The sequence below is a fragment of the Balaenoptera borealis genome (assembly GCF_965194805.1).
Source record: "Balaenoptera borealis genome assembly, chromosome: 10".
Classification (NCBI taxonomy): domain Eukaryota; kingdom Metazoa; phylum Chordata; class Mammalia; order Artiodactyla; family Balaenopteridae; genus Balaenoptera; species Balaenoptera borealis.
The window spans coordinates 88,473,011-88,499,993 of NC_138874.1; the positions used below are offsets into that span (position 1 = coordinate 88,473,011).

At 52.9% G+C, this 26,983-nt stretch overlaps 2 protein-coding genes and 1 long non-coding RNA gene across 10 annotated transcripts in view; 1 reads left to right on the top strand and 2 right to left on the bottom strand.

Moving 5' to 3' along the window:
• The window catches only part of GOLGA7B (golgin A7 family member B), a 50,124-nt gene extending 46,177 nt beyond the window's left edge, over nucleotides 1-3,947 (top strand). For 2 of the 6 annotated variants that reach the window (XR_014249225.1, XR_014249226.1), the window contains one exon: nucleotides 1,380-1,498. Coding sequence is in view for 2 of the 6 variants with exons in the window: in XM_082408182.1 (XP_082264308.1) it covers nucleotides 1,380-1,505 (126 nt within the window). In the remaining 4 variants the exon portion in view is untranslated. Of the gene's footprint in view, nucleotides 1-1,379 lie in introns of all 6 variants that reach the window. The other 4 variants (XM_082408182.1, XM_082408180.1, XR_014249227.1 and 1 more) reach the window with 3 other exon arrangements.
• A 646-nt stretch (nucleotides 3,948-4,593) lies between these two features.
• Nucleotides 4,594-26,983, bottom strand: part of CRTAC1 (cartilage acidic protein 1) — a 133,481-nt gene continuing 111,091 nt past the window's right edge. The window contains exons 8-15 of one of the 3 annotated variants that reach the window (XM_082408106.1): nucleotides 24,252-24,388; nucleotides 20,289-20,371; nucleotides 19,347-19,447; nucleotides 18,726-18,894; nucleotides 9,802-9,947; nucleotides 8,408-8,450; nucleotides 5,699-5,842; nucleotides 4,594-4,873 (exon numbers count right to left, since the gene is read on the bottom strand). In XM_082408106.1, the coding sequence (XP_082264232.1) occupies nucleotides 4,842-4,873; nucleotides 5,699-5,842; nucleotides 8,408-8,450; nucleotides 9,802-9,947; nucleotides 18,726-18,894; nucleotides 19,347-19,447; nucleotides 20,289-20,371; nucleotides 24,252-24,388 (855 nt within the window). In that variant the 3' untranslated portion in view covers nucleotides 4,594-4,841. Of the gene's footprint in view, nucleotides 4,874-4,918; nucleotides 5,233-5,698; nucleotides 5,843-8,407; nucleotides 8,451-9,801; nucleotides 9,948-18,725; nucleotides 18,895-19,346; nucleotides 19,448-20,288; nucleotides 20,372-24,251; nucleotides 24,389-26,983 lie in introns of those variants that run through there. The other 2 variants (XM_082408104.1, XM_082408105.1) reach the window with 2 other exon arrangements.
• LOC309636108 lies at nucleotides 14,306-18,697 on the bottom strand. Its single transcript, XR_014249240.1, has 2 exons — nucleotides 17,577-18,697; nucleotides 14,306-14,566 (listed from the first exon to the last, which is right to left on the bottom strand). It is a non-coding gene; the product is annotated as an uncharacterized lncRNA (long non-coding RNA).

The following is a 26,983-nucleotide window of genomic DNA, read 5'->3' on the forward strand; positions in this document are numbered from 1 at the left end:
TGGCCCCCATATTTCTAAAATGCTTGATGCAACTGTGCTTCTGAAATACTTTGAGTTTTCTGGAGAAGGAGGCAGAGTGAGGCAAGGAGTCTCAGGCAGGAGTCAGATTCCCAATTAGGCTGTGGTCCTCAGGGAAGTCACTGCTCATTTTTGGGCCTCCGTTTCCACATCTGAGAAGGATGGGGCAGAACTAGATGACGTCTCAGGTGCCTCTGTATTTAATGATCTAGGATTCCGTGCTGGTCAGGGGCGAATCCCTGGGCCAGCTCACTAGCTCCTGGTGACTCCTGCTCTGTGCAGCTCAGTCAGTGCCACGCCCTCCCTGCTGGGTTTATCGCATTTTATGAGTATTCTCTTGGGAAATGGCACCTCGTGAGAACGAAGTTGAACACTTCAGCACAGCCCAGGCCCCGGGAAGGTTTGGTCTGCTCCCTCATGGTCATTTTCGGTCCTGAGATTGCTTCAGTTCCCTGTGGGCGGCCAATGTCCTCCAAATCTCCCACACTGCAGGCTCCCGGTGACCTGGGCCACGGCAGGCTGTGCTGGGAGCCACATGAGATTTGGCACTGAATAGATCTAGGCTCCATCCTGAACTCTGCTACTTAGTAATATTGATAACATTTCTGATTTATTGGGGGCTTACTAGGTGCTAGGCCGGCCCTATGTCAAGTATTTTATATCATCTTGTTTAATGTAAAAACTTTGTGTGGTAGGTATTATCCCCATTTTACAGATAAGAAAACTGAGGCTCAAACACAGCTCAAATACCTCTTTCTCAGCAAGGCCTACCCTGAGCCACCCTATTTAGAATGGCATTCTGCCTATCTCAGCGCTCCCGATTTGCCTTAATGCTGCTTCCTCCTTCCCACCTAACTTGTAACATACTATATACTTTACTTATTATGTTGTTTAGTGCCTGCCATATGTCACCAGGGCTTTCAGGAATCTTTGCCGGTGATGTTCACAGATGTACATTCCAAGCCACTAGAACCATGCCTGGCACATAGTAGGTGTCCGGTGTATGCCGAGTGATACCTGGTTAAGTAATCTGCCCAGGTGTCAGTTACTTAACTAGCCGTGTGACCTTGGGTAACATTGTTTCTAAGCCTCAGTTTCTTTGGTCATAAAATAGAATAATAGCATTTATCCCCTAGGATGGGTATGGGGATTAATGGAGATGTACAGTTTTGGGCACATGGCAGGCATTCTGTAAATGTTAGCTCCCTTCCCCGAGGAGGGTTTTTTCTTCTTGCTTCTCATTGTTCTCTGATGGCCTACCCTTCGACCACTTCAGAGAACAAGCGCTGAAGGAGAGGGTTGGCGTTATCTGTGGAGTTAACCAGCCTGTGTTCTCTCGCCCTCCTTCCTCCTCCTTCTAGGATGTGCCTGCTGTTAAGGAGATGCAAGCAACATCAGCCCCTGACAGGACGTGGCTGGGGTCTGGTCCACACCAAAGGAGAGAGATGATGGCTGACCCTGGGGAGGGAGAGAAGGGGAGGGACTAGGCTTGCCTCCTGGGCTGAGAGTCTCGGGGGGGGGGGGGCGGGTATCATTCTGGAATCTGCTGGAAAAACCCAGCTGGCTCCCTGAGAAAAAGAAGCGTTCGTCCTCCTGTCTCCATGTGACTCTGGAATGATGACCAAGGGTCCTGTTCAGAGGCGGGAGTGGAACCCCTGCTTGAGCTGCAGTCCAGTGGCGGGCGCCGGTCAGGGTGCGATGCCCAGACCCTGGGAGGGGGCCATAGCAGCCAGAGTGACACAAAATCAAACTCCTGGCCCTCAGAATGGCACCTCCCCAGAACAGGGCTGGCAGCTGAGTAGATGCTTGAAGAGGTCACGTGGGTGATTCACAATTCTGTGCCTGGTGAGGGGACTCGACACAGGTACTGCCATTTCTTCTCGCAGCTTGAATGTCACTGTGGGGAGACTGTCTCAGATCCTGGGCCTCCAGGGACTCCATTTCTTCTACCCAACCCACCCCTTGACCCTGGGCAGCGTGAGAGACGGTGCTTTTGTGTAACCAGCCAGCTAGCCCGAATGGAGAAGGAAGAGCACAGGCTGGGGACAGACCGCCCTGACAGAGTCCTTCCTCTGTCCCGTTCCAGCCGCATGCGTCTCGGTAAAACTGGGATGATTACAGCACTTTCCTCCGGGGATTGTTGTGAGGATTCAACAAGTTGATTCCTATTTAGTTTAGAGCTGACCCAGACATGCTGAGCTCACTAAATGGAAGCTATTATTGTCATTTTAAGGGGTACATTCCTGGGAAGAGGAGCATTCTTGGGCGGAGTGAAAATGGTATTATTATTATTTGGCTTTTCTTGAAAAATGGGAAGTTCTGGCCATGCTGGCCCATCTTCCTGCTTTGCTAGAGTGAGTAAGGGCTGCCCCCTTCAGCGGCTCCAGCTCGCCATTTGCATAATCCCTTCTAGCCCATTCCATTACTTCTCAGCCCCTGAAGGCATTTGCTATTTCTGTTACAAACTCAGGTCCAGCAGAAGCCAACAAAGATGTCAGGAGCCTGAGTGGGGCTAGCAGACAAAAAAAAGACTGAATTGTCTGTGCTCAGAAGGGAAAGGCAAGGGTTTGGGCGCCCATGGGCCTCAGGGCAAGAGGAATTAGAAGAAAGAGTGACCTTGAGCCTGGCTAGCTTGGGTGTGGCTCTGTGCCCACCCATCTGTGGCTGGTTCAGCACAGGCCAGTAAACACACTGGACTGAGGCACTGGGCTTGGAAAGCCTGGGCTCCTGGCCCACTGGGGAGGTCTTGTTATTCGGGGGCAGGGAACTTGACGCCCTCATTGTCATGGTCCTCATGGGAGGGACCCAGTGCTTGTCACACGGGAGGGAGGTTCTCAGTAAATGCTTGTTGAATAAATATATGAACGAATGCAGAGAGCTAGCTTTCTGGTACAGCAATCCAAGAATTTAGCTAGCCTTTTTAGAAAGCCTCTCTGAGTCCCGTTCCCATCCCGTGCCCTGGGCTCCTCCATCTGGCTGGAGGAAGGCAATATGGGGACAGCAACCAAGTCACCTTCACTTACCATTGCACGCCCAGAGCCTAGCTCAGTACCTGGCACATAATAGGTGCTCAACCAATATTTGTTGAAAGACTGAATGAATGAAAGAATGAATCTAACGGAAAGCCTTCTTACCCTGGAATCAGGATATTGTAGTTGTGCTCTTAAGCAGCTGGAGGGATTTTGAACTGCTCTTTTTAACTCATCTGGCCCCACCCACCAAGTAGGGTAAAACCACACATATATACCCAGTTATAAGAAACTCGGTGTGCAGGAATTCATGGTTATTACTTATAAGGCATCCTCTGAAGTTTGCTGTCACCTCGGATCTCCTGATGTCCTTGTCAGGCTGTCACACTAGCTGTCTTATCCCTTATTTCTCGTGTTGTGTGTGCAGCCAATCAATGGACACTGTTATCTTGTTATTTACCATTGCATTTGGAACCATCGCCTCTGTGGGCTTTGGGTTTTACTTATCTCACTATCTTAGATCCGCTTGTTCTTTTCTAAAAAGGCAGCATCTTCCAGAATGACGAGGGAATAGTCTGAATGGTGACAGCGCTGTCTGTTACCCCCCTGACAAGATGGGGTGGTGGCAGAGGGCTCCAGCTTTGACTCGGGGACCAGCTGGCTCGTGACCTTGGGCAGATCACTTCACCTCTCTGAGCCTCATCTATGGGGCCCTTTCAGATCTTTAATTCCATGTCAGTACACAGGAGTGGGCTTCCCAGAAGTGGAGTGATTTTTAAGTGGGTGTACGTTTTCTGTGAAACTGTAGCTGTTTTTATTTTAAAACTTTTCATTTAAGCTCCTATTCCGAGTGTAAAAACAGCACTAGCTATGAGGAATTAATAGTTTGTGATTTATGGGGCATGTTATTATTATATCAGAAAATGGTAGTTTTTTTTGTTAAATATATTTTTAAAAGGCTTGGTGTATTCTTAAGTGTGATTTTATTATATCTTGGGGTGCCTTTTCTCCCCGTAAAGAATAGATCTGTGATTTATAACGCACCTTCTCTACTGAAGCTTGTCATGAAAGTATTCTAAGGTGTTACATCATTCCCACAGGTGAAGCTTCCAGGAGCTTCCAGGTTTCCAAGAATATTGCAGGGGAGACCAAATTGCAAGGTTCTTTCTAGAAATCAGGGTAACCTGACACTAGCCATGCCTATGTCCAGCCACATATTAAGGGGTCTTAGAAAGGAAAGAGCCCTTAGGCTCAACTCTCCTGTCATTTAGATGAGGGAAACTGAGGCCCAGAGTGGAGAAGTGACTTCCTCAGAGCACTCCATGTCTGCCCCTTGCTCATCCCACATCCCTTACCTGGTCCAAACCCCAGTCCCCGACACGTGAACACTGGTGCACGAACCCAACCACTGCTTATGCCTGGGGCAGACACTATCTCATGAGTTGCTTCCCAAGGGCCATGTGATGGAAGGGCTGCTGCTAATTCAACATTCCAACCAGCTCTACTTGCCTCAGACACATTTTTTTTCCCACTAGCTAGACACTAATACCCAGCAGAGAGTTTATATATTGGCATGATTTCTCCAGAAAGAGGCTGGAAGACTTCGCAAGTTCAAACTTTAACATTTTTATCAAGAGTCCCAAAGGGCCACCCTTTCCCTCTCCCATCATGACCACCAACCCCAATATGGCTTTCTCTACCACGGGCAGTTAGGGCCCGCAGAGCAGAAACAGCACAGGCCAAACCAGCAGACATGGGACACAAAATCAACTGAGCAAGGAACCGCCTGGGAGCCATCTTTGTTAAGGGCAAAATAAGCCGCTCATGACACTGGAGGATACAGAAAAGACAGGACTATCTTGATTCTTCTGAAGGAGTGAGGGAGGCTGGATGGGGGTAAAAAACATGTTCTCAGAAAGCATGCAAAGAAAGGCTTCACAAACAACTAAGGTGACACAAATATCTCCCACACTTCCCTTTTCAAAGATGGCCACCCCCGCAGTCCATTCAGAGGGAGCGCGCAGCAGAATCTACTGGGTGTGGAGAGAGAGACAGGCAGTGGGAGAGATTTAGTTTGCCACAAAGGTTGTTAGTTTTGTTTTTGTTTTTTCCTTTATTGATGGAATTTAAAGTGCATATAACTGAAGGCAAAGTCCAAGGCCTAGAGAAAGAGATGAGGCCCGAGAGACAGGCTCAGAGATTCTAAAGGCGGCAGAAGGATACCCACCTAAAAAGGCCACTTGAGCTGCAAAAAGCATGGGGCAGAGAGATAGAAAATGGGAAAAAGAGAAAGGGCGTGGGGGTGGGGTGTGGGTGTGGGGAAGCGTTTGGGAGGAAGAAGACAAATAGCAGTTCAGAAATTCAGACAAAGGTGAGTAGTAGGAGTTAGTCTATATCCCAGGTAGGAAAAGGTGGGCTGAACTTAAGGTAGGAACATTAGTTTTAGGAAATGTGAGAAGGGGAGAAATAAGAAGAGCAATAGCCTCTGGCCAGGACACAGCACCCCAGGGGCCCTTCAGATGATGGCAGTAGTGGTAGGGCTTCTCCAAGCCTCTGTTATGGTCTTCCTTGGAGACCCCACGAGGGTCTAGGGAGACTCCCTCCAGCCAGGGGAAGGCAGGGGCCGGGGACCTGGATCTGGGGCCTCCCAGAGCTCCCCAGTGGAAGGCAAGTTGCCTTTGCTACTGGACCATGGCGGGGGCTCCACTCACCCACACAGGCTGTGCCGTCCTCGTTGGGCTCGTAGCCCCGACTGCATCTCTTGTTGGTCCGGCACCTGTAGCTTCCGTATGTGTTAACACACACGGGCTTGTCTCGAGGGCACACGAATGGGAACTGGATGCATTCGTTGGTGTCTGAAAGGCAAGGGGAGCAACTCACTGGGGGCTGTGGGCAGTGGATCCTTGCTCAGGCTCTGCTGCCCACCCCTCCCCCGCCGTGACCTTGGGCATGTCCTTTCTTCTCTCTGGGCCTCAACTTCCTCGCTTCAGTCCCCTTGGCTGGCTCCTCCTGTACTTGACCTCTACACGTGGGGGGCACTCAGGCTTGGTCCGGGGTCTTCTCTTCTATCTACCACACTTTCTCTAGGTGGTCCCTTTGTATATGGATGACTCCAGACTTTCCAGCTCCAGCCATGACCTCTCCCTCGGGCTCCAGACTTGTGAATCTGTCTACCATGCATCTCAAACTTACTAGGTCCAAATGGAACTCTAGATCCCCCTGGCCCTCAAGCCTCTTCTGCCCCCTGTTCCCATCTTCTCCAACTCAATCAATGCCACCGTCAGTCACTTGGCTGCTCAAGCAGACATCGGAGTGATCCCCGATTCCTCCGGTTGCCTTACCTCTGCAGGCAATTTAACAACAGATCCTGTCAGTTCTGCCCCCACAGTACCTCTCCCATTTGGCCACCTCCTTCTCACTCCTCTGCCACCAGCCTGTCCCCAACCACCAGCAGCTCTTGCCTGGATTTCTGCAGCTGCCTCCCTCCTGGCCTCCTGGCTTCCCCCCTCCCTCCAATTCTATCTGCAATTCAGCAACCAGGTGATCTTTTGAAAATGTGAACCACATGTTTTTTACCCCATCCAGCCTCCCTCACTCCTTCAGAAGAATCAAGATAGTCCTGTCTCTTCTGTATCCTCCAGTGTCATGAGCGGCTTATTTTGCCCTTAACAAAGATAGGCTCCCAGGCGGTTCCTTGCTCAGTCGATTATGTGTCCCACGTCTGCTGGTTTGGCCTATACTCTCCTGCTTAACTGCAAAGGGCCCTGAGCGCAAAGTCCAGACACCTTTCTAGGGCCTCAAGACCCTCCTTAACTTGGCGTTTGGCTCGTCCATCCTCTCCTGGCACAGTGGCCTCCTTCCTGTCCCTTTGACACACCAAGCCTTTTTCTTGTATCCCGGTCCTTGCTCCCGCTCTTCCCTCTGCCAGGAAAGCTCCTCCCTCCAGTCTTTCTGTGCCTGGACCCTTCTCATCCTTCAGGTCTCAGCTCAAAGCTCCTCTCCCTGTCCACGTCACCTAGAAAAGTCTTCAGAGAGCACCTTGCTTGACGATTTTTTAACTCATCTCATCCAGCGTTCGGGTCACATGTTTGTGGCCTGTCTCCCAGACTAGAGCGGACGCCCCTCCAGGGCAGGTGCTTGGCCTGCACCCCCAGCTCCCCGCGCGGGGTGCTATGTAGGACGCACACAGATGTCTGCTGGATGGTGAAAGGAAGACGTGGCTGCACTGGGGATGTCACGGGGTCTGCCCAGCACATGGGGAAGATGCTGGAATTTCTGTGTACGTGCACTGTCTGTTTAGAGTGGCTACAGAGGGGACATGAAGAGCAGAGGGGACTAATTTCCTCCTTAAGCCACCCTTCGAGCCATCCTCCTCCACTTCTCACTTGTGGTCCTTTGCCCATGCAGCGCCCTCCACTGGAACACTATCTCCCCTCTGCCGGGCGAACTCCTCATCACCCATCAGGTCTCAACTCACACCTTACTTTCTCTGGGACACCTTCTTGGACCCTCCCTAGACTGGTTTAAGACCCCACCTTTGTGCTCCCACAGTCCCCTCCCCTCCCCCACCCCAGCCCCGCTCAGGCTGTGTGGTCATCGCTGTTTGTGTGCCCCTCCCATTGGCTCTAAGTTCCAAGAGGGCAGGGACTGCGTCCTTCTTGTTTACTCTTGCATCTCAGTAGTAAACGCATTCACCTGGGGCTGATGAGTATCTGCAGAGGGGACTTGGGAAGAAAGCTGCCTGAGTATCTAAAGGGCAGGTGGAGTCCTTGGCCTGACCCCTCGTTGCTGGTCACTGGGATGGAAGACATTGGGTTGAAGACCTTCTGGGTGCTGAGCCTCTAGGCTGCCCCTTGCCCATTCCAGACCCTCGGGGGACTTTTAGAAGGTCCCTGGACCCTCACAGAGCTGCCTCACAGAGCCTGGCCGTGCTGCAGTTACCTGGCCCCCAGCACTGCACAAGGCTGCAATTTCCCTTCTGTACCATGACCACATGCTACACCCTGGTTTGCTCCAGTGTCCCCCAGCCATGCCCACCCTTGCTCACCGGCCCCCTTGCTTGCTGCTCTGTTGGAAGGAGGATGTGTGCCCGCCCTAGCCACCACGGCCCCCTGGGAGCCAGGCCTCCCTGTGAGCTCTGTCCAGGTGGCTGTGTGTCTCCTCTCCATGCTCATTCTCTCTGTATGCATGGCAGGGAAGCACTGCCAATTCCCAGAGCTGCTGGTCACTACCATCACTCCCACCTTGCCGAGTCACCTGGAGGTTGTCTTGGCATCTGAAGCCTCAGGGACAAACAACACATTCGCCTCCTCACCCTTCCGCCCCTTGTCTGCAACCTGAGCCTTGCCAGGGCCCAGGCTGACATTCCCCAGTGAGATTCCGGCCTCTGCCTTGTCCCCTGGTACCGGCAGGCAACTCACCCATGCAATGGCCATTTTCCTGCTGGGAGAATCCTTGGCCGCACTGCAAGGTAGGCAGAAGCAGAGACACTAGTGAGTTGAGAAGATCCCATCTCAGGTCCCCTCCTAGTTACAGCCGCAGAGCAGCTGTCACCCTGACCCCCGAATGAGGGCTGCTCTCAGCTCTGCGCCTGGGAGATCCCCTCCCTGCCAGGCCCCTTCCCTTGCGCTGAGAATAGGAGACTGGGCGGGGAGGCCAAGAACAGATCGGTGTAAATCCCTGCTCACTCCCCTTGCATGGGACCCACATGCCTGCACCGGGACGCCTAACAGAGTCTGTCCCTCCTGTGGCATCACCCTGAGACAGGCCGGGTCTCAGGAAGGCAGAGTGTAGAGAGGGGTGCAGAAGCTTTTAGAGGTGTCTGCTCACTCCCCGCGCCCCCTTCTCTGAGAACCTTCCCCACTCACGGGGGTGGGTGCCTGCAAGCCAGGCCGTCCCCCACCTCTGGGCAGGGCTGGCTGGACAAGAGGTGGACATCCCAGCAGGAGGAGGGACTCAAAGGCTTTGTGGCTAGAATCTGAACTAAGTGGGGCTGAGACAGAGATTTTGGCGCCTGGTCACGCCGGGCTGTGGCGGCTTTGCTGTGTCTACGTGGAGGTCCCAGAGACAGCAGGCTGGTGGCTGGAGGCGGGGTGGCCGGGGACTCGAAACGGAACACTTTACACAAGACAGAAATGTTGACTGTTGGAAATGACAAATGACGGGGTGCTGGTGCGGCTTCCTGGGGAAGGATAATGCTCCCCCCAGAGCCAGTGCACGAATGACAAAGGTCTTTGAGCTCCTGGGGCCACTGAGCTGCCATGGCTCTCACCCTGAGCTTCCCTTGCATTTTGTGAGCTCCTCTAGAACCCTCTCTGTGAGCCCCCTCTTCTGTGTGAGTTTAAGTGGGCCCCTGTTATCTACAATGGCGTGATCCTCTCCAGAGAGCGGTTTAGAGCTCTTCCCTGAGGAGCCCCCAGAGGCCCTGCCCCACCCTCAGAAGCAACAGCTTTGTCAGAAGCTTTGGAAAGAACCAGAAGTGAAGCAGGAGACCTGGGGCCAATTGTAAACTCTGCTCACAAATGGCTGTGCGGTGTTGGTGGGTTCTCTTTCTTGGTCTTGGTTTTCCTTCTCCATGAAATGGGTGAAAAATGCTTGCCCTTCCAACACCCCAGGGTTTCTGCGAGGAGCAGAAGAGATGTGGGTGTGACACTGGTGTGCAAACTACACATGGAGGGGTCACTATGAAGCCTGCCCTTTGCTAAGAAGATTTCCGTCATTCTAGAAACAAAGTCAGCAGATTCCTGGGAATCCAGCTTCAGCCCATGGGTGGGGCTTTCTTTTCTGGCTCTGAGGCCCAGATACCTTTGCTTACCTCCAGAGGGGCCGGGTCCCGAAGTCTGTCCTCATCCCGGGGGTAGGGAATCTCCAGCACCGAGTTCATCTCCGTGCTGGCCACGTTCCGGCTGGCCATCTTGCCATCGGGCCACGTCACCGCCACGCTGCTGGCCTCATCCTTCCCTGTGGGATGAAAGGAGAAAGGATCAGCTGCAGGGCAGGGGGCGGGGAGGGATTCTCCACAAAAGTATCATCATTCATTTATTCATTCACCTAATAAAAAATATGAATTGAACACTGTTCTAAGTGCTGGGGAAATAGTGAACAAGGCAGATGAGGTCCTGCTCTTTTAGAACAATGCCGTCCAGGACAACTTCAGCAGTGATGGCGAAGTTCTCTATCTGCTCTGTCAGCTATGGTAGCTGCTGGCCATGGCTGCTAAGCACTTGAAGTGGTGTGATAAGGAACTGAATTTTAAATTCAATTTAATTTTAACTAACTGACTTGAAATGGCCACACATGGCTAGTGGCTACCATACTGGACAGCACATTTCTAGAACTTATATTCTAGTGGATTTTGGAGGGAAGAGAGTAAAGCCTGGTGGTAAACATGTTGACTTTGGAGTCCTGGGTTCAGATCTTGACGGTACCACTTACCGAGCATGTTGGGAAGGACATGGCCGGGGGTGGGCATCTGGGAGACCTGGGGACAAATCTCAGCTTTACATCTGACTTGCTGTGTAATCTCAGGCGTGTTGCATTTATTTGTATTTGTATTTATATTGGATGTTAATAGTCTGATAGGGGCCGTCACTGGGAATAGCCCTGATTTTAGGGAGCTTCCACTCTAGTGGGGATAGACAGGCACACAGATGAACAAATAATGCCAGATATTGACAAGCTCTGTGAAGAAAACAAAAATAGGGTGATGGGATAAAAAGGAAGTAAGAGTAGGCTGGGGGCTTTTCTAGTCAGGGTGGTGAGGGATAGGCTCTTGGGGAGAAAGCATTTGAGCCAAGCTCTAAATAAAAGCTGAGGTGACAAAGAACCAGAAGGCAGAGGGCACAGGAGAAAGACTGTTCTACAAAGCTGAGATGTTTACAAAAACTAACAGTGGCGGAGCTCAGAGAACGTTCATGGTGAATCCATCTGCACACATCCTTAAAGCGACGTGTTACCTCACTGGCAGGAAGCAGGTTGGAAAGATTTGTCAGGTGTTTAGGCATCGTCAAAGCCGGCCCCAGCTCCCTGCTTAAGGCAACAGGCCCGTCACCGAGACAAGGTCAGGCTAATGGTGATGGACCGGGGTGGAGAGGAGTGGGGGATGGGCCTCACCTGCTGGGAGGGGCCTTCCTCCAATCAGTCACCTGGGAAAGAGGGCAGTGCTCAGCACGTGTAGGAGGGAGGCTGCAGCCCCCTCGCCGGTCGTCACCCACCAGGGCTGACCAGACGTGGGCTTGGTGCTCGGGGGTCCACCAATCCATACACTCCCCCAAGCATCATTCGCAGGCTGAAAAAATGATGTCACCCACATGTGTGTGCTACTTTCCCCTTAATGCATATAGACACTGTTAGAAAACAAGTGAAACTGAGAAGCGCTGTCAAATTTATAGCAGCTTTTGGTGACTGCTGTCCACCAGTGGATTTTACAATGATCGCTACTGTGGGGGTCGAGGGTGGTCTGTGAAACTTTTTCACGTATGAAAGGGGTTCCCGTATTTTAGAAAAGGGTTGAAGCTACATCTAGACTTTGTGGGGAATCTATGTACAGACGCCTCTGTGCAGAGGTCTGCTCTGGGGTGGGAGCTAAGACAGGACGGCGTGGAAGGACTCAGCTGCATCTTTCTCCCCGAGTCCCGGTGCGTCAGTCCGGGGCTTCCAGAGGAAGGTGCACCTTGAGAGCCACATCATCCGCTTCCTGAGCCTCCCTATGTTTGGTTCTCTTTTGCTGCCTCCAATCCAAGGCTTCCAGAGACATCTCTTTGTAGCGTTCCAGCCTCGGGCCGCCGTGAATTACTGAGGGCAGGGACCAGCTGCTACCGTCTGGAAGTGTCAAAGGTGAGCAGCTCCTGCCCCTGTGCCCGCGATGGGGCAGCAGCAGCAGAGAGAGGCTCCTGGAGCAGAGACTCGCACACAGTGCAGAGACCCCAAGACGCAGTGCAGCTTCTCTTCCCACGGAGACTCTCCCCTTCCAGGCCTGGCCTTACTGGTTCTGGGGTTGGCTTTATTAAGCCAGAAAACATTTCTCATAAACTCCTACTCCCCCGCTCCCTCCTTCCACAATAATTCATTTTGGGGGAAGGGGGTGAAAATAGGATTGGGGAGGTATCAACCACCCCCTCTTTTACTGTTTTGAAGCAGTCTCTTGAGGTTCAAGAGATGAGGCATTTTTAGGGTGTTCAGCACCCAAATTAAATGGCAGATGTAAAAAGTAAACACTTTTCTACTAAAAAAAAGGAGACAAAGAGCAAATGTTTCTCACCTAAGCCAACAGAACAGCTACATGAATACATTTTCCAGCCTGACAGAAGTGCCACAAATAACTCAAAAGAGTCGCCGAATATTCATAGACAATCACGAATTTACATCCTGCCTCTGAATCTTGCTTCCTCCCTTCCTCCAGACCCAGGGAGGGGCAGGACCAGGAGATAAGTCAGCCACCAGGAGAGCACATCTCAGTAGGACTCCCTCCTTTGTCACTGATTATTTTGCCGACTTGGGTCCTTAGTTTCCTCATCTGTAAAAGGGAGCTCTACCTCATCCAGAAAGGACAGTTCTTCCTTGGAATGTCAGCCCTGCCCCGGCCGATTCTGACCCTCAGCATCCCCATCCTCATCATCTCTTAGACATGGGGGGACGCCCTGCAGTTCCCAAAGGGCTTTTGCTTGTTGGCAATACTGCTAGAGAGTATGCATCCCAAACTGTACCAGGTGATTCTCAGTGTTAGGGCACTGGATCCTCACGGCAGTCCCATGAGAAGGTACTAGTTTTATAATTTCCGTTTTAGAGTCGAGGGGGATGAAACTTGGAGAGGTGAAGGGAATTGCTCACAGTTACCCAGAGAGGGAATGTCTGATCCCAAAGCCCGTACCTGCTAAACCCTTGTTCTACTGCCCACCCCACCCCAATGACCAGCCCCCCATGGGCCAATCATCATGCAGGGATCTGGGATTTAGCAGGAAGGACACAGACCCAGGCCCCATCCTGGAGGAGCTGAGCCCCATGGGGGCAATGAACATAGTGATTATGTTATAATAAACTAGGAAAGTGCACCCATAGTATTGGTACCACTTGGTGAGAGAGGTGGGTGTTAAAAGTCATTTCGTTGGAGGATGCAGGAGGAACTAGAGCTTGTGAGGCAGAGAAGGGAAGGAATGGGCATTCCAGGCAGAGGGTACAGCACGGGCAAAGGTATAGAGGTATGAAAAGGGCATGTGTGTTGAAGATCAGGGAGAAGCTCAAAGTGGAAGAAGCAGGGTGTGAGCATGTGTGTTAGGTGGGGTGGGTGGGAGAGGAGACAGGGCGGGGGGTGGTGTGGGGAGGGACTCTGGAGCCCTCACAGGTGTGGCTGGCTTGAATCCTCCCAATTACTCTGAGAGGGAGAGTTTATCCCCACTTCCCGGATGTAGACACTGAGGCTTGGCAAGATGCAGTGACCTGCAGGTGTCTGAGCTAGGACAGGAACCCAGGCTCCTGTCCCCAGGTCCCGCTGTTCCCTCTGCCCCAGAAATCTCAAGTCTTCACGCAGCTGCACAAGCAAGGGGGCCTTTAAGCTGGCCAGACTGCGGGGCCAGTGTGTCAGGGAGCTGGGTTGTGAGCAGAGGAGGGCCCATTAAGAGCAGCAGGGAGTCGTCTCTGGCAGCTTTTAAAGGACAAAGGCCAAGGAGGCACAGAGAATCGCGCTTTTCAGAAGAATTACAAGCAAAACAGATGGTGGGAATACAGTTGGTGGAAGATTTTTGCACTTTAATAAAGCGATTTTTATGTGGGCCACTGAATTTTCCTTCCCTAAATGAGCACCAACCGGCTTGGAGGCAGCTCTGAGTCACTTGCAAACCATCAGCTGAAAGGAAGGAGGGGTGTATGTGCAGGGGCTGGGGGTGCCATCAAAGCCTGGGGTGGGCTGGCCCAGGGGGTGAGCCCCCCGACGGGGGGCTGGTGGGGCAAGGAGATTACTGGCGCCTGTTTTCACTTACTGGATTTGGTAGAGCTGCCTCAGCTGTGTGCTAGCTCGGAGCCAGAGAGCCTGGGTGTGGGATACGTGCGGTGGGTGTGCAGGGCTGGGATGTCGGTTCAGAGCAACCGGGGTCCAGTGGGGCACTCAACAAGGGCTGTGAGCAGAAACGCTGATTTATGAGCCTGGCGGGCCATCTGCACTGGGAGGAGCAGGGGGAGGCCAGGGCAGGGTGGAGGGCGCAGCGAACGAGGCCAGGGGCTCCCCTGAGCGGGGGTGCGCGGAATGGTTCTTTAGGATGAAGCTGAGAGCCCTCTGCACAACGGAGTGGGCCTGCTGGGAACCCCCCGGAAGAATGAAACACAGCGAGGTCCCTGAGTTTTTATTGTGTGATGCGATGCAGTCTGGACCCTCGGGGTGCACAGTGAGGGTCTGAGAAGCTGAGCCCTCTAACCACAGCTCAGTGCTGGCCAAGCAAAGGCCTGCAGAGCTGGGAGGCGTTCCTTCTCCAGCCACCGAGAGATGAGCTGGCCAGGCACGTGGGGAAGAGAAGGGCCCGGGAGGCTGGCTGCTGAGAGGCACACGTGTGCACCCACACACATGTCCACGGACAAGCCGCTCACCACACCTTGCTGCAAAGTCAGGAGGCAGGGAGTGGTTTTGGAGGGAGGAAGGAGCAGGGTCAGAGGGGGTGAGCAGGGGCGTTGCGGGTGCTGGAAGGGGGGCTTCCTGCAGCCCTTGGCCCTTCCCTCACAGCCTCCGGCCGCATCTCCTTCTTAGTCATGCAGACGTCAAAGCAGCCCTTTCTGCATTCCTGTTCTGGACCTGCCCCTTCTCAGCCCAAATACCACAAAACAAACTGTTCAGGATTGGAAACCATCAAACTGTCCATCAGTAGGGGACTTGCTAAATAAATTGTGAATGTGGCCACACAATAAAAGACTGTGCAGCACTAAAGGAAAACAAAGGAGATATGCACAGACTTGGAGTGATGTCCAGGATATACCATTAAGAGAGAGAGAGAAAAAAGCAAGTCTGGGAATAATAGAGAGAGTATAATAATTTCTGTTAAAAAAGATTCCAAGGCATATTTATCTATAAATGTGCTCCTGTGTATTTTGCATGCAATAAAATCGTATCAAAAGTATGGAACTGAAAGCAGAAACTAACACACCATTGTAAAGCAATTATACTCCAATAAAGATGTTAAAAAAAAAAAAAGTATGGAACTGGGAAAAGGCCACCCTGGAACACTATATTTGAATCTGCTCCCTGCCCCTTCCCCTCTGCATTCCTAATCCCCTCACCCTGTTCTGCATTTTCTTTTTTCATAGCACTTAACATCTAACATTTTATATATTTACCTAGTTGTTACGTTTATCAGGTGTCATATATTACTCCTCCTTCCACTAGAATGTAAGGTTACCCATGGTAAGGCTCTTTGTCTAGTTAGTTTTTGGCATAGAGTAGGTGCTCAGTAAGTGATTAGAGACTAAATGAATCAAAGGACACTGGCGGAGGGTGAAGAGAGAACGTTTCCTTTTTGCTTAATATTCCAAACATAGTGGCGAGATTATGGGTTATTTTTACTTTCTTTATTAAATGATGTTATATTTTCTAATTTTCCTATAACCAATATGCATTATTCCTGCAGTCAGAAAAAAATTAAAGCCTTCTAATATGACTTTATTACATGCAAAATACACAGGAGCACATTTACAGATAACTATGCCCTGGGAGTGGCTCCTGGGCTCCTTCGCGGCCCTGCCCTCCCACAGCAAAGCCTGGCTTTGGCTTTCCTGGCTCTGCAGCTCCCTCTGTTCTGCCCGCCCTCTCCACCTGGCTCTGGGTGCCCCTGACAGTTTGGCCCTGACCTCCCTTTCCAGACTCTGCTCCCACCAGACCTTTCCTACTCTGTGGACACAGTGAACACTCCCACCTCTGGCCTTTGTTCAAACCAGCCCAGCCCCTGGATGCTCTCCTCAGCTCCCATCCACACCTTCCAAATTCCCACAATCCTTCTAGCCCTAGTTCAAGGCCCACTTCCTTGGGAAAACTGCCCAGAGCAGAGAGAATTTCTCCCATCTCAGTCCTCACAGCCACTGGGCCAGTACGACGGCACATCCAAATCTGCGTGCAACGAGAGCTCCTGTGTCCCTCTGCCTCTTTCACAACCGTGAGCCTGGGGGGCAGGGAGCATTTCTTTGTTTCATCTGTCTCTTTGCCATGTCTCTCTGCGTCTCTTGGTCTCCCCTGGTCCCCGTCTCTGGCTGTCTCCCCGCTATTCTCTCTCTTTCCTCAATCCTTCCTTCCATCCGGCCTTCCCATCGGCTCCCTCTCTTCCTGCCCCACTGCTGGCCCTCCATCAATCAGGAAGGCCTGTGCTGTGCTAGATCCATGAAGTTCCTTCCGGACGTGGGGGCCTTGGAGCTGCAGGGATGGAGCTACCTGCCCCTCGCTGTGTCCCCCGCTGCTGGCCCTGCTGCCTGCTGAGTGGCCTCAGGGAATCTCACTGCCAGGCCCAAGGCTGACTCACTGGGGCCGGTCTCCAAGAGCAGCCTTCCTTCTGCGCCTCTCTGGGAGTGGATCCGGCAACAGGGGAGGCTGCAGGGGACCCGTGGAGCAGTCTGAACCAGAGCTCAGACCCAGAACAAAGCCCACAGCCTTGCAAAACAGCAAGCATTGGCAGTCAGGGCGGTCAGGGACTCCCAAGCAGGAGCAGGATCCGTTTCCCTAAGCGGGGGAGGCAGACTGCTGTGAAGGGGCACGGAGGCCCTCGGGCCCCTGCGATCCCACCAGATGGCCCGGCTGAGGCTGCCCAGCTGAAGAAGCAGGTCTGGTCTCTTGGCGGGGACAGATACTGGCCAGAGAAGAGACCCGATAAGACCTGTCATACACGTCTCAAAATAGCAGAGGCAGCTCATGGGATGTGTGGAAGGAGAAACCAGCCCCAGTCCTGGCCACACCATTGATTTGTTTTGTGAGCCTCAATTTCCTTATCTGTACAATGGGGTGTGGGTTGATATCCAAGCCAGACACCTGGATAAACATCCTACCTATGAGACCATGGCAGTCACCTTGGCGTGGATGGCCTCACTTGGGTCATCTGGTAACTGAGGGGTCATGGATGTCCAGTAAGAAAGAGGCAGAGCAGGAGGACCTTGGCTGTCTGTGCACAGAGCAGCTATGGGAGGTCCGGCAGTCAAGCCACAGTGGTTAAGACCTCAGACTGTGGTGTCCAAGGAGGTGGGGTCCAAATCCAGATCTCCCTACCTTCTGGAGGTGTGATTTAGAGCAGGTTACTTAACCTCAGCCTCAGTTTCCTGACCTGTAAAATGGGGGTTATGATTCTTAATTCATCTTGTTGTGGTGAGAATGGAATAAGGTATCTTATGCAAAGCACCTGTAGATTCGTGCAACTACCACCACAATCAAAACACAGAACTGCTCCTTCGCCACAAAGACCTCCTTGGGGCTATCCCTTTAAAGTCACACCCACCCCTCTCCTTTTCACCATTTCTAGCCCCCAGCAACTACTGATCTATTTTCCATCTCTATAATTTTGTCATTTTGAGAATATTATATAAATGGAATCAACAGCATGTGACTTTCTGAGATTGGCCTTTTTTTTTTCTCACTCATCATAATGCCCATGAGAGCTATCCAAGTTGCTGTGTGTATCAATAGTTTATTCCTTTTGATTGCTGAGTAATATTCCATGGTGTGGATGGACCACAGCTTGTTGAACCGTTAACCTATTGAAGGACATCAAGGTCGTTTCCAGTTTGGGCTATTACAGATAAAGCTACTATGAACAATCATGTATAGATTTTTGTGTGGACATGAGTTTTCATTCATCTGGGATAAATGCCCAGGAGTGCAATTGCTGGGTCTTATAATGGTTGTATAGTTTAGTTTTTGTCTTAAAAGAAACTGCCAAACTATCTTCTGGAGTAGCTGTACCAGGAACGAACAAGAGATCCAGTCTTTCCACTTCCTTGCCAGTATTTGGTTTTGTCACTATTTTTTACTTTAGCTGTTCTAATAGGTGTATAGTGATATTTTATTAACACCACAGGTATACTGTATATCTGGTTATGTTATATATATGTATGTGCACACATATATGTAATATACATACATACACATGTGCATATAGATATATATACATACGTATGTGTGTGTATATATATATAAAAGGCTAGTCTTTTATGTGTGTATACACACACACACACACACACACACACACACACACACAAAAGACTAGCATTTTTTTAATACCACCCCCAGCCAAGAACCAATTTTCACCCTCTCGGGGGTGACATCACTCCCACTGATCATGCATGCTTTTCCCAAGCCTTCTAGCCAAGAGAAGGCACCAGGGGTTTGGTGAGACATTTTAATCACTGAACCGACACCCAAGCGGCCAGGGAAGCAGCTGGTTTGGATAGGTTTGGTGCAGGCCATTGTTTGAAGAACAAGGCCATAGCCTTGGACAAATGGAGGATTAAATACTCTGACCCCAAGGTGAACTAATTCGACAGAGGCACCAGGATGCGGACCCCGGCAAGGAGTGGGGCATGAAAACCTCCCTCCTGAGCTCAGGTTCACTTCAAAGCAGGGTTGCCTCCAGTAGCTGGTGTCACAGTAACGTGGTAGCTAGAAGATGCTCAGGCTGTGAGCCCTGCATCTCGCCGGGATTCGGGATGCAGTTTCAGCACCCACTGTCCCGCCAATAGCTCACTGCGCACTCCCACCACCGCCCCCCGCCCCGAGCCCTGACTCACCCAAGCCAAAGTGTGCCACGGGCTCCATCTCACACAGGTAGCCTGAGCCCCCATCGATGATCCTCAGGTGGGCCCCACTCTTCTTGGTGTAGAGCACAACCTTAGCGCCCCTGGCGAAGGCCCCAAACCGGGTTCGCGGCACCACCCGCAGCCAGTTGTTGCTGAAGCCCTGCAGGGAGGGAGGAAGGCAGGCCCGGGCATCAGTAGGGTGGGAAGATGGGACAGGGAGGGAGGGTAAGAGAGGGAGAGAAGGAGAAAGAAGGGGACAAGAAAAGGGGCAGAGGAAAGAGAGGAGGAGGGAGCCGGGCAGGGAGGGTGAACAAGGCAGACAGACTGGCTGAAGTTTGCAAAGAGCAGCCCTGGAAAAGAGGAGGGAAAGCCAATAGACTCGGGGAAAACAGTGTTTGGAGGCGTGCCAGTGGAAGGCTGAGGGGCAAAGGGCTTCTGGGAGACAGCTCTTCTTGGAGTTCACTGTGCTGCTGGGAATTTGCTTCCTCCAGGGCCCGGGATGTCCATTGCCCGCCATGCTGGTCAAGCAAGCATCCCGGGCTCCTTTGCCCTCATCCAGCCCAGGTTCAGCATGTTGGGCTGGGCTCCGTGGGTCCCCAGGTCCAGGCACACCTGATTCCCCCGGAAGACGGACAGCGGCTGAGCCATGGACTCTCCGTGGGACAAGATGAGGTCCAGCATCCCGTCTCCATCGAAGTCTGTCACCACACCGCCTGCAACAGCACAGATTTCACTCTGTCCATCGGCCAGGAGACCCACAGGGAAGGGGGGCTCCTGACCAGTGCCAGGTCCACGCCCTGAGTGTGGGAGGAAAGAGCACAGCGCCGGGGATCGAAGACTGGAGCTTGAAGCTCCTCTCCTTTCCAATGGCCGCTCGTTCATGGAAGAGGGGGTACATTTCCTCCCCCTGGACTTCTGAAGGAAAGTATGGGTGCAAATAATTCAGACTATGAAGGCTGCTTTCTGGTCTTTTATACACGCCCTTTATATCTGCACGGTTTTTGTCAGTCTATCGGGTGTTTGCGTATACCTGGTCTCCTTTTGGTCCTCACTACAACCCAGAGACGTGAGGAGGGCAGATGCAATTATCCCCATTTTATGGGTGTGGCGAACAAGATCCAGAAGATGAAGCACCTTTTCCAAGGTCACAGGCGAGGCAATGGCAGGGCCGAGTCTTGGGACTCCTGATCCAGTGCTCTCTCTCTGACACCAGGCTGAGTGCCAGGAGGGGTGAGACGACAGGACGCCCAGCCTCTCCTTTGCCTCTCCTCCCGGCAGAGCATTACCAGAGATGCTACTGCCCGTGGAATCCCACGCCTCTGACCCCGCGGCCCTGGGACTGGGAGAACGGACCGTCCTCTCTGCTTCCTGCCTGGCACTCCCAGGGCCTCCTCCCCCACTCTCACCCCTGCCCCAGGATCTCAGCCCTCAGAGTGGCAGGGATAGGATGAGCCCTGCTGTGGGACTGGCTGCACCACCCCTCCTGCCCTCCCCCCAGGCTAAGGGCAGCACCGAGACAGGGGAGAGCAGGCCAGAGCCCTCAGGTGCCCTCACCTGTGCCCCGGCCCTCAGGCTCCAAGGCGTCGCCAGGATTGAGCTCCTCGATGAGGGGGTCGCCGTGTTCCCTGCAGATGATGCTGAGGGACAGGAGACAGGCTGTTCATGGATGACAAGATGCTGGCAAAGCCCCAGTGGGTTCCCTGGACCTAGAGGCCCACTAGCTCCATCCTCCAGCCCCCGGGCACCCTGAGACCCTGTTGCACGGGGGCTGCCACCTGCACGCCGACAGAGCCACTCTGCTCACAGACCCTGCCTGCACCCTGGCTGCGCCTTTCTTGGGTTTTAATTCACGTTGGTAAATATTGATTTTTCCTTCTCTAATGGATGAATTATAGACAGCCTGGGGAAGGGCAGCTGATGGATGGAGAAGGGGCAGGGATGCAACTACTTTCAATTGACCTTCACTCTCCTTCAAGCGGCCCTGGGTTTCTGAGTTCTGAATACTACGCAGGGTTCCATCCCTACGCCAGTGCCACCTCCTCTAAGCCCTCCCTGATCGTCCTGCTAGAAGCAATGCCTTCCTGCTCTGCCTTTGTCACTTTCCTGGCCTTTATCACTTTCTGCCTCGTGTTGAAGCTCTCTATGAATGCATCTTATCTCCTCAGTTAGACTGCGAACTCTTTGCAGCCCTGGGACCATGTATTATTACTCTTCTTTGCATCTCCTGCAGCATCTAACACAGTGCCTGGCTCTCAGGAAGCTCCAGACATGTCCGTGGGGTAAATGGAGGAATCCAGGGACAAAAGGGAAGAAAGGATCCCTTTGGGTTGCTGGGGTTTTGTCTATTTTGAACTCTGAATCACGATAATATTTGCTGTAGAGAAGTCCACTGTGAAAGTCCTGTTCTTTCTGCACGTTGAGCTGAACGCTGATGATGGCCTTGAACTTTCCTGTCTAATTTTTCTCACTGGGTAGATTCTCGCAGCCTTGGGTGCTCTGTCCTGGCTGTGTGGGGCAATCTTGGGGCTGGGGCAGGGAGAAAGAGGACCAGGAATGATCTGTATCGCTCTCCCCTTACGTTGCAGGTGGGGCTGTCACTCGAATCACAGTCACCAGAGGGCTGTGCTGTGGCCAGTGCTTTCTTTCAGGAGGGAGCCAGGGTCCCCTGAGCTGGAGCTTCTGGTGGCTGGATGGCAGAGGGTGCTGGCAGAACCGCAAGGTGTCTGCAGGGTTGAGCACGTGCCCTGGGAGGTGTACTCCGTCCGCGCGGGGCGTCTGTGCTGAGCACATCCACGTGTGCACTCTGGGCAGTGAGCCGCATGCCCGACAGTGCTCTTGTGTGTGTGCACACCTGCCGGAGGTGTGTCTGCCTCAGCCTGCTAGCACCCACAGTCCCTTCAACCATTCGTGTCCTGCAACCTCTGTCACGGCTGGGCAGAGACACCCCTGGGTTCAGGTGACAATGCAGTTAGGGGTTTCTAAGGCTAAAGTCCAGGAGTTCCAGGGCAGAGCTGGGCAAGCTCACTCAGATTTGGGCAACCAGGGCAGGCTTCTCGGAGGAAGGGTCAACAAAGCTGAAACCAGAATGATGAGTGAGTCTGTGTCACCCAGAAGCGAGAGAGAGGCAGATGGTGTGGGCAGCCTGAGGGGTCCAGGCCTGGTGCAGCCCAGAACTGAAAGCTTGGGGTGTCTGGTGCTTAGGTGTAAATTGGGGAGTGGAAAGTGACAAGGCTGGGGACAAAGCCAGCCTGTGGGATGTATCAAAGAGAAGGTAGGGCTTCCCTCGTGGCGCAGGGGTTAAGAATCCGCCTGCCAATGCAGGGGACATGGGTTCTAGCCCTGGTCTGGGAAGATCCCACATGCCGCGGAGCGGCTAGGCCCGTGAGCCACAACTACTGAGCCTGCGCGTCTGGAGCTTGTGCTCTGCAATGGGAGAGGCTGCGACAGTGAGAGGCCCGTGCACCGCGATGAAGAGTGGCCCCCACTTGCCGCAACTGGAGAAAGCCCTCGCACAGAAACGAAGACCCAACACAGCCATAAATAAATAAATAAATAAATAAATAAATAAATAAATAAATTAAAAAAAAAAAAGAGAAGGTAGTGGGGAGCTTCTAACGGGGTTAAGTGGAAGAGGGGTGTGGTCAGATTCGCATTTTCAACAGCTTGCTCTGCAGGACTGGACACAGGGCGGCAGCTAGAGAAGAGGGAGTGTGAAGGGTGGAGCCATGGGAACAGATCAAGGCACGTTTAGATGTGTAAGTGGTGCTACCACACACATCCTGCCTGGCCTGGGACAGTCTCTGCTCACACCTGTCATCCCGCCATTGTGAACAGGGCCTCTGCACTCTTGTTAAGCACCTGGAGTGGGCGATGAGTTCCCTGGTTTCCCAGGCATCACTGAAGGACCGGCAGACTCACACACACCGAGGCTTTGCATCCCTGGTGACTCCTACAAGGAGCCCACCATGTTTCCTTCGGTGACACGTGACAAGCCCACTTGGTATGGGGCAGGTAGGGACTCAACTTCCAGAGTTGCCAGCTGAGTGGTGGCCCCAGCTGTAGCCCCTACACTCTCTGCTGCGAGCTCCAGACCCAGCCATCTGCCACAGGGACTCGGGGCACAGCCATGTAACTGGGAAGTGGCTTCCACTGACGCTGTGAGGAAACAAACACGCTAACCCATAAGGTGACCATGTGGTGACCCTGCCCGCAGACAGCCCGGGGCCAGCCTGCCCTTGGGGTGGCGGGAGGGAGGCTGGGAGGTTTGACAGAGGCCAGACAGGCAGAGGAGGTGCCTGGGTGCTCGGGCCACACAGACTCCTTGGTGCTCCGGGCCCTGGCGAGTGACACTTTATTAGCCAGAGAAGGAAAGCAGTGTCTCTGTTAATGAGCAATTGATCTTCTGCAATTAATCTGGAAGTTGTGAATAAGCTTTTTGCAAGGTACCTAATTAGCAAATCTGGTGCCTTCAGGGGGTGATTAAAGCCAGTTGGGATTGATGCTTTGTTAATAATTATATTTTAAAACACGCTTAGTCACAGCTCTCGCCTTTTATTAATAGTTGAGGGCCCTTCTGGGGGAGGGGATGGGGGCCTTGGAGAACCGAGCAGGTGATCTGGCCCATTTCCTGCATCCAAGGCCCCTGGCCCACCCTTCTCTTGCCACCTGGTGCTGAGGCCCATTAGCATGTTTTAGGCCAGGAACCAGGGCCACATGTGTCCTGAGGTTTGCTCCCCAACAGCAGTTCTCAAACTTTGGTGTGATAAGAATCACCTGATGCCTAGTGTACGTGTTAAAAAGACAGATTCCTGGGCCTCAGCCCCTGAGATTCTGATTCAGGAGATCCAGGGTGGGTCCGGAGATTCTGTACTTTAAATAAACACTCTGGGTGGTTCTGATGCCAATGGTCTCTGGACCCCAATTAGAGAAAAATCAAACCTTTCCTCCCTGCATGCAGTGCTCAGATGCTTCCATTCTTGTCTACCATTCCCTCATCTACCATTAATTGTCTCATCCAGCATTTCCCAAAGGATGTTTTGCAGAGCACCAATCCCAAGAGAAAAATCTCTGAAAGAAGTATCTTGTAGTGAAATCTATTTGGAATACTCCATTCACCTCTTGGAAAGTAAAAATACTCATGGTCATGTTAAAGGCTCTGAGAAGTCCTGTAGTCAATACACCTGCCTGTCTTTGCTTCATCCAGATGCACCCAAACAGATCTGGCTCTGAAACCCCTTTGGGTGGTAGAGTGGAGCCTGGCTTCTACGCACACTTTGTGCACGTCCCCCTGACCATCTTCCCCCCAACAGCAGGAGGCCTGGGATTCTCCGCCTCACCCTCCCACCCCCCATTCTCTCAGCCTCTTGCTCAATCCCTGTCCTTCCAGCTTCTAATGCTCCTTCATCAGGGGACCTTCCTCCTTCCTCCCCTTGGAGCGCCTCTTTTGAGTCCTAAGCCTTCCTCCCTGACCCCCACCCACGAAGGCTGAGTAGCCACGAGCCAGGCTGAAGCATCTACCGGAAGAGGCGGTTGGCTGAGGAGCTGCGGTGGGCGAAGTTGTTGAAGAAGATCTCCAGCTCCTGGTCATTGTCAAAGTCGGCAGCGATGACTGTGCGGACAGGGGAGGGCATGGAGAACTTGGGTGAGGCGATGTCCTGGGAGGAGAGAGGGCTGCAGGTCAGCGGACAGATGTGTGGGGCAATGGGGATGCGCTAGAGGCCAACTTTCCCCACCCCCGTGTGTGCGCGTGCACGCGAAGATAAAAGCCTGACCTAGCACGTCCTCTATCACCTTCCCTGTAAGGGCCCTAGGTATGCTGTGTTTAGGATCACATGAACCTCAGGCTGCTTGTAGGAGAACAAGGAGGTAAGAGGAACAGTCCTAATTTACACCGGTGAAGCACCTTGCTGTTCCTTGGTCCGGACCACATGGGGCCCTCCCATCAGTCACTTGAAGCAGGGCTGATGTGAGCACTCCCATTTTACAGGTGAGGTAACTGAGTCCTGGAGAGGAAGGGGAATTGCCCACTGTCATAGCTAATGAGTGGGGGCCATCGCCAGGGCTCTGACTCCAGACGCTATGCCCTTCCTAGTACGTGCCCTTCGTCCTCCGCAGTGAGAGGCGGAGGCTGGAAGGACACTGGGCAGTGCTGTGCATTTAAATCCAGGCTTCTCTGCTGACTAGCTGTGTGGTCTCAGGCAGGTTACTTAACCACTCAGATCTCACCTTCCTCATTGGTAACATGGGGATAAATAATAGCTGCCCAGGTTGTGAGCATTGCAAGTAAAGCGCTTGGCACAGAGTGGGCACCAGATGGATCCCTGGCAGTCTGTTCTGGCCTTGCCCATATCAGCCTCATGAAAGGTGACAGAGGTGGCCTTTAGCTGTGTTTTTGCTGCCTTTATTACCTTACTTTGTTTCTTGGGAGTCTTTTGATTTTTTTTTTGAGACATTTGCCTTGGGGGGTTGCAGTATCAGGTACCTCTGCCCAGGGCTCACGAGGAGACCCCAGACCCAGGACAGCCCAGCAGGGACTTCAAAGTGCTGACAGGGCCTTGGTGGACCTGGCAAAGTGTCCCACCTATGGAACTTGCCTTTGAAATAGAAGAGCTGTGGAGGGCGGCCTTTTGTTTCTCAGCAGAATATCCATTCCGGGTGGGTTTGTCCCTTAAAGACCCAGGAGCCTGTCTAAGTCCCAGGGTCCACGTGGGGAGAATTAGGAAGGGCACAGTTGGGGTTTCTGGGAGTGGTCCTCTGCCCTGGCCCTGCCCCTGGGCCTCCTACTTCAGGCCCTCTCCCTTGGCCACAGGAATGAGCTGCCCACTCTGGGTTGCCCAGGGGAATAGGCTGTCCCCAACAACGCAGTCATGAAGCTGATTGAGAGCCTGGCCCGCCGTCCAGGGTGGGCTGAAGAGGGCCTTGAGAGCTGGTAGCAAAGAGACCTCAGGATCTCGAAGTTGTTATTATTCTATTGATCCTGTAAAAACGGAAACCTACATAGGCCCCTTGGGGTTGCCCCGCTGGATGCCTGGGCTTCCAAGATAATGCACGTAAGATGCTTAGCACAGTTCCTGGCACACAGAAGGCACTTGATAAATGGGGTCTCTATTATTATTATTATTATTGCTCCTGTGAGCTCTGGAGCTGGGCTATCAGAAGAGTTAGTTGACATTTGGGGCTGGATTATTCCAGCCAGTGCATTGTAGGATGTTTAGCAGCATGTCTGTCCTCTGCACACTAGATGCCAGTAGCACCTCCTATCGCATCTGTGACAACCAAGAATGTCCCCAGACATTGTCAAATGTCCTGGGGTAGGGACAAAATCACCCCTGGTTGAGAACCTGGGTTAGAAGAAAAAGCTGAATAAAGATGGAAATCATCCAGGATCTCAGGAGCAGCTGCTCTGTGTTCAGGACGTACCTCTTTTTTCACCTAGAGAGCCTGGGTCTCAAGACTCTGCAGGGAGTGAGTGGCTGGCCCTGAGCACCCCAAGGTGGCTGCCTACAGGGGAGGGGCTTGTGGCAGCGCCCCAGACATAAGGTCCCTGGTGACTCCCCTGGGACCACCAAGCTTCTGGCAAATGCCGCCACTTCCTTGCTTCCTCGGGGGCTTTTGGCAAGACCAGGTGCCTCCAGAAGCACCCTGACTCCCGGAGGTCAGCTCTAACCATCCCATGCTCTCCATCACCCTCCTGAGAAAGGCCCAGACTCAAGTTCATTAGGCTGGTGGTACATCCCTTACTGTCACCAAACAGTCTTTCTGAAGAATTCTTGGTGTCAAAGACCGTTGATAGCTCAGGGAGGGGGCACAGAGAGGGGTTCAAGGTTACCTTGTCCCTCACCTGCCGTTTGTCCAGAGGGGGCAACTGTTGGGAGCTCTGTGGCCTCAACCTCCCCTGTCCCCCCAGCCCCACTGTGCCCTTGGCCTGAGCCTCAATTTGAAAAGCTCAGGCCCAGGCTATGGGAAAAACGCTCCCGACCCAGAGAATGAAGCCCACCTCACTGGGCCTTTGCCCTGCTGCCACGCACCTTGGGAGGCTGCTCTCTCTCCTCTGCCAATGACCGTGCCCTGGGCACTACAGACGTCACAGCAGCCCAGGCGGGAGCCCATCGTCCCCCAGATGTTACCTTCCTTGTGGCCACCCCGCCCCCAGGCTCTGCAGAGCCACAAGCCCCTACTCAGCCTGGTGGGAGGCACAGGCGGGGCTGCATCCCCAGGATGACAAAGCAGGGGAGCGAGGGAGAGGCTCC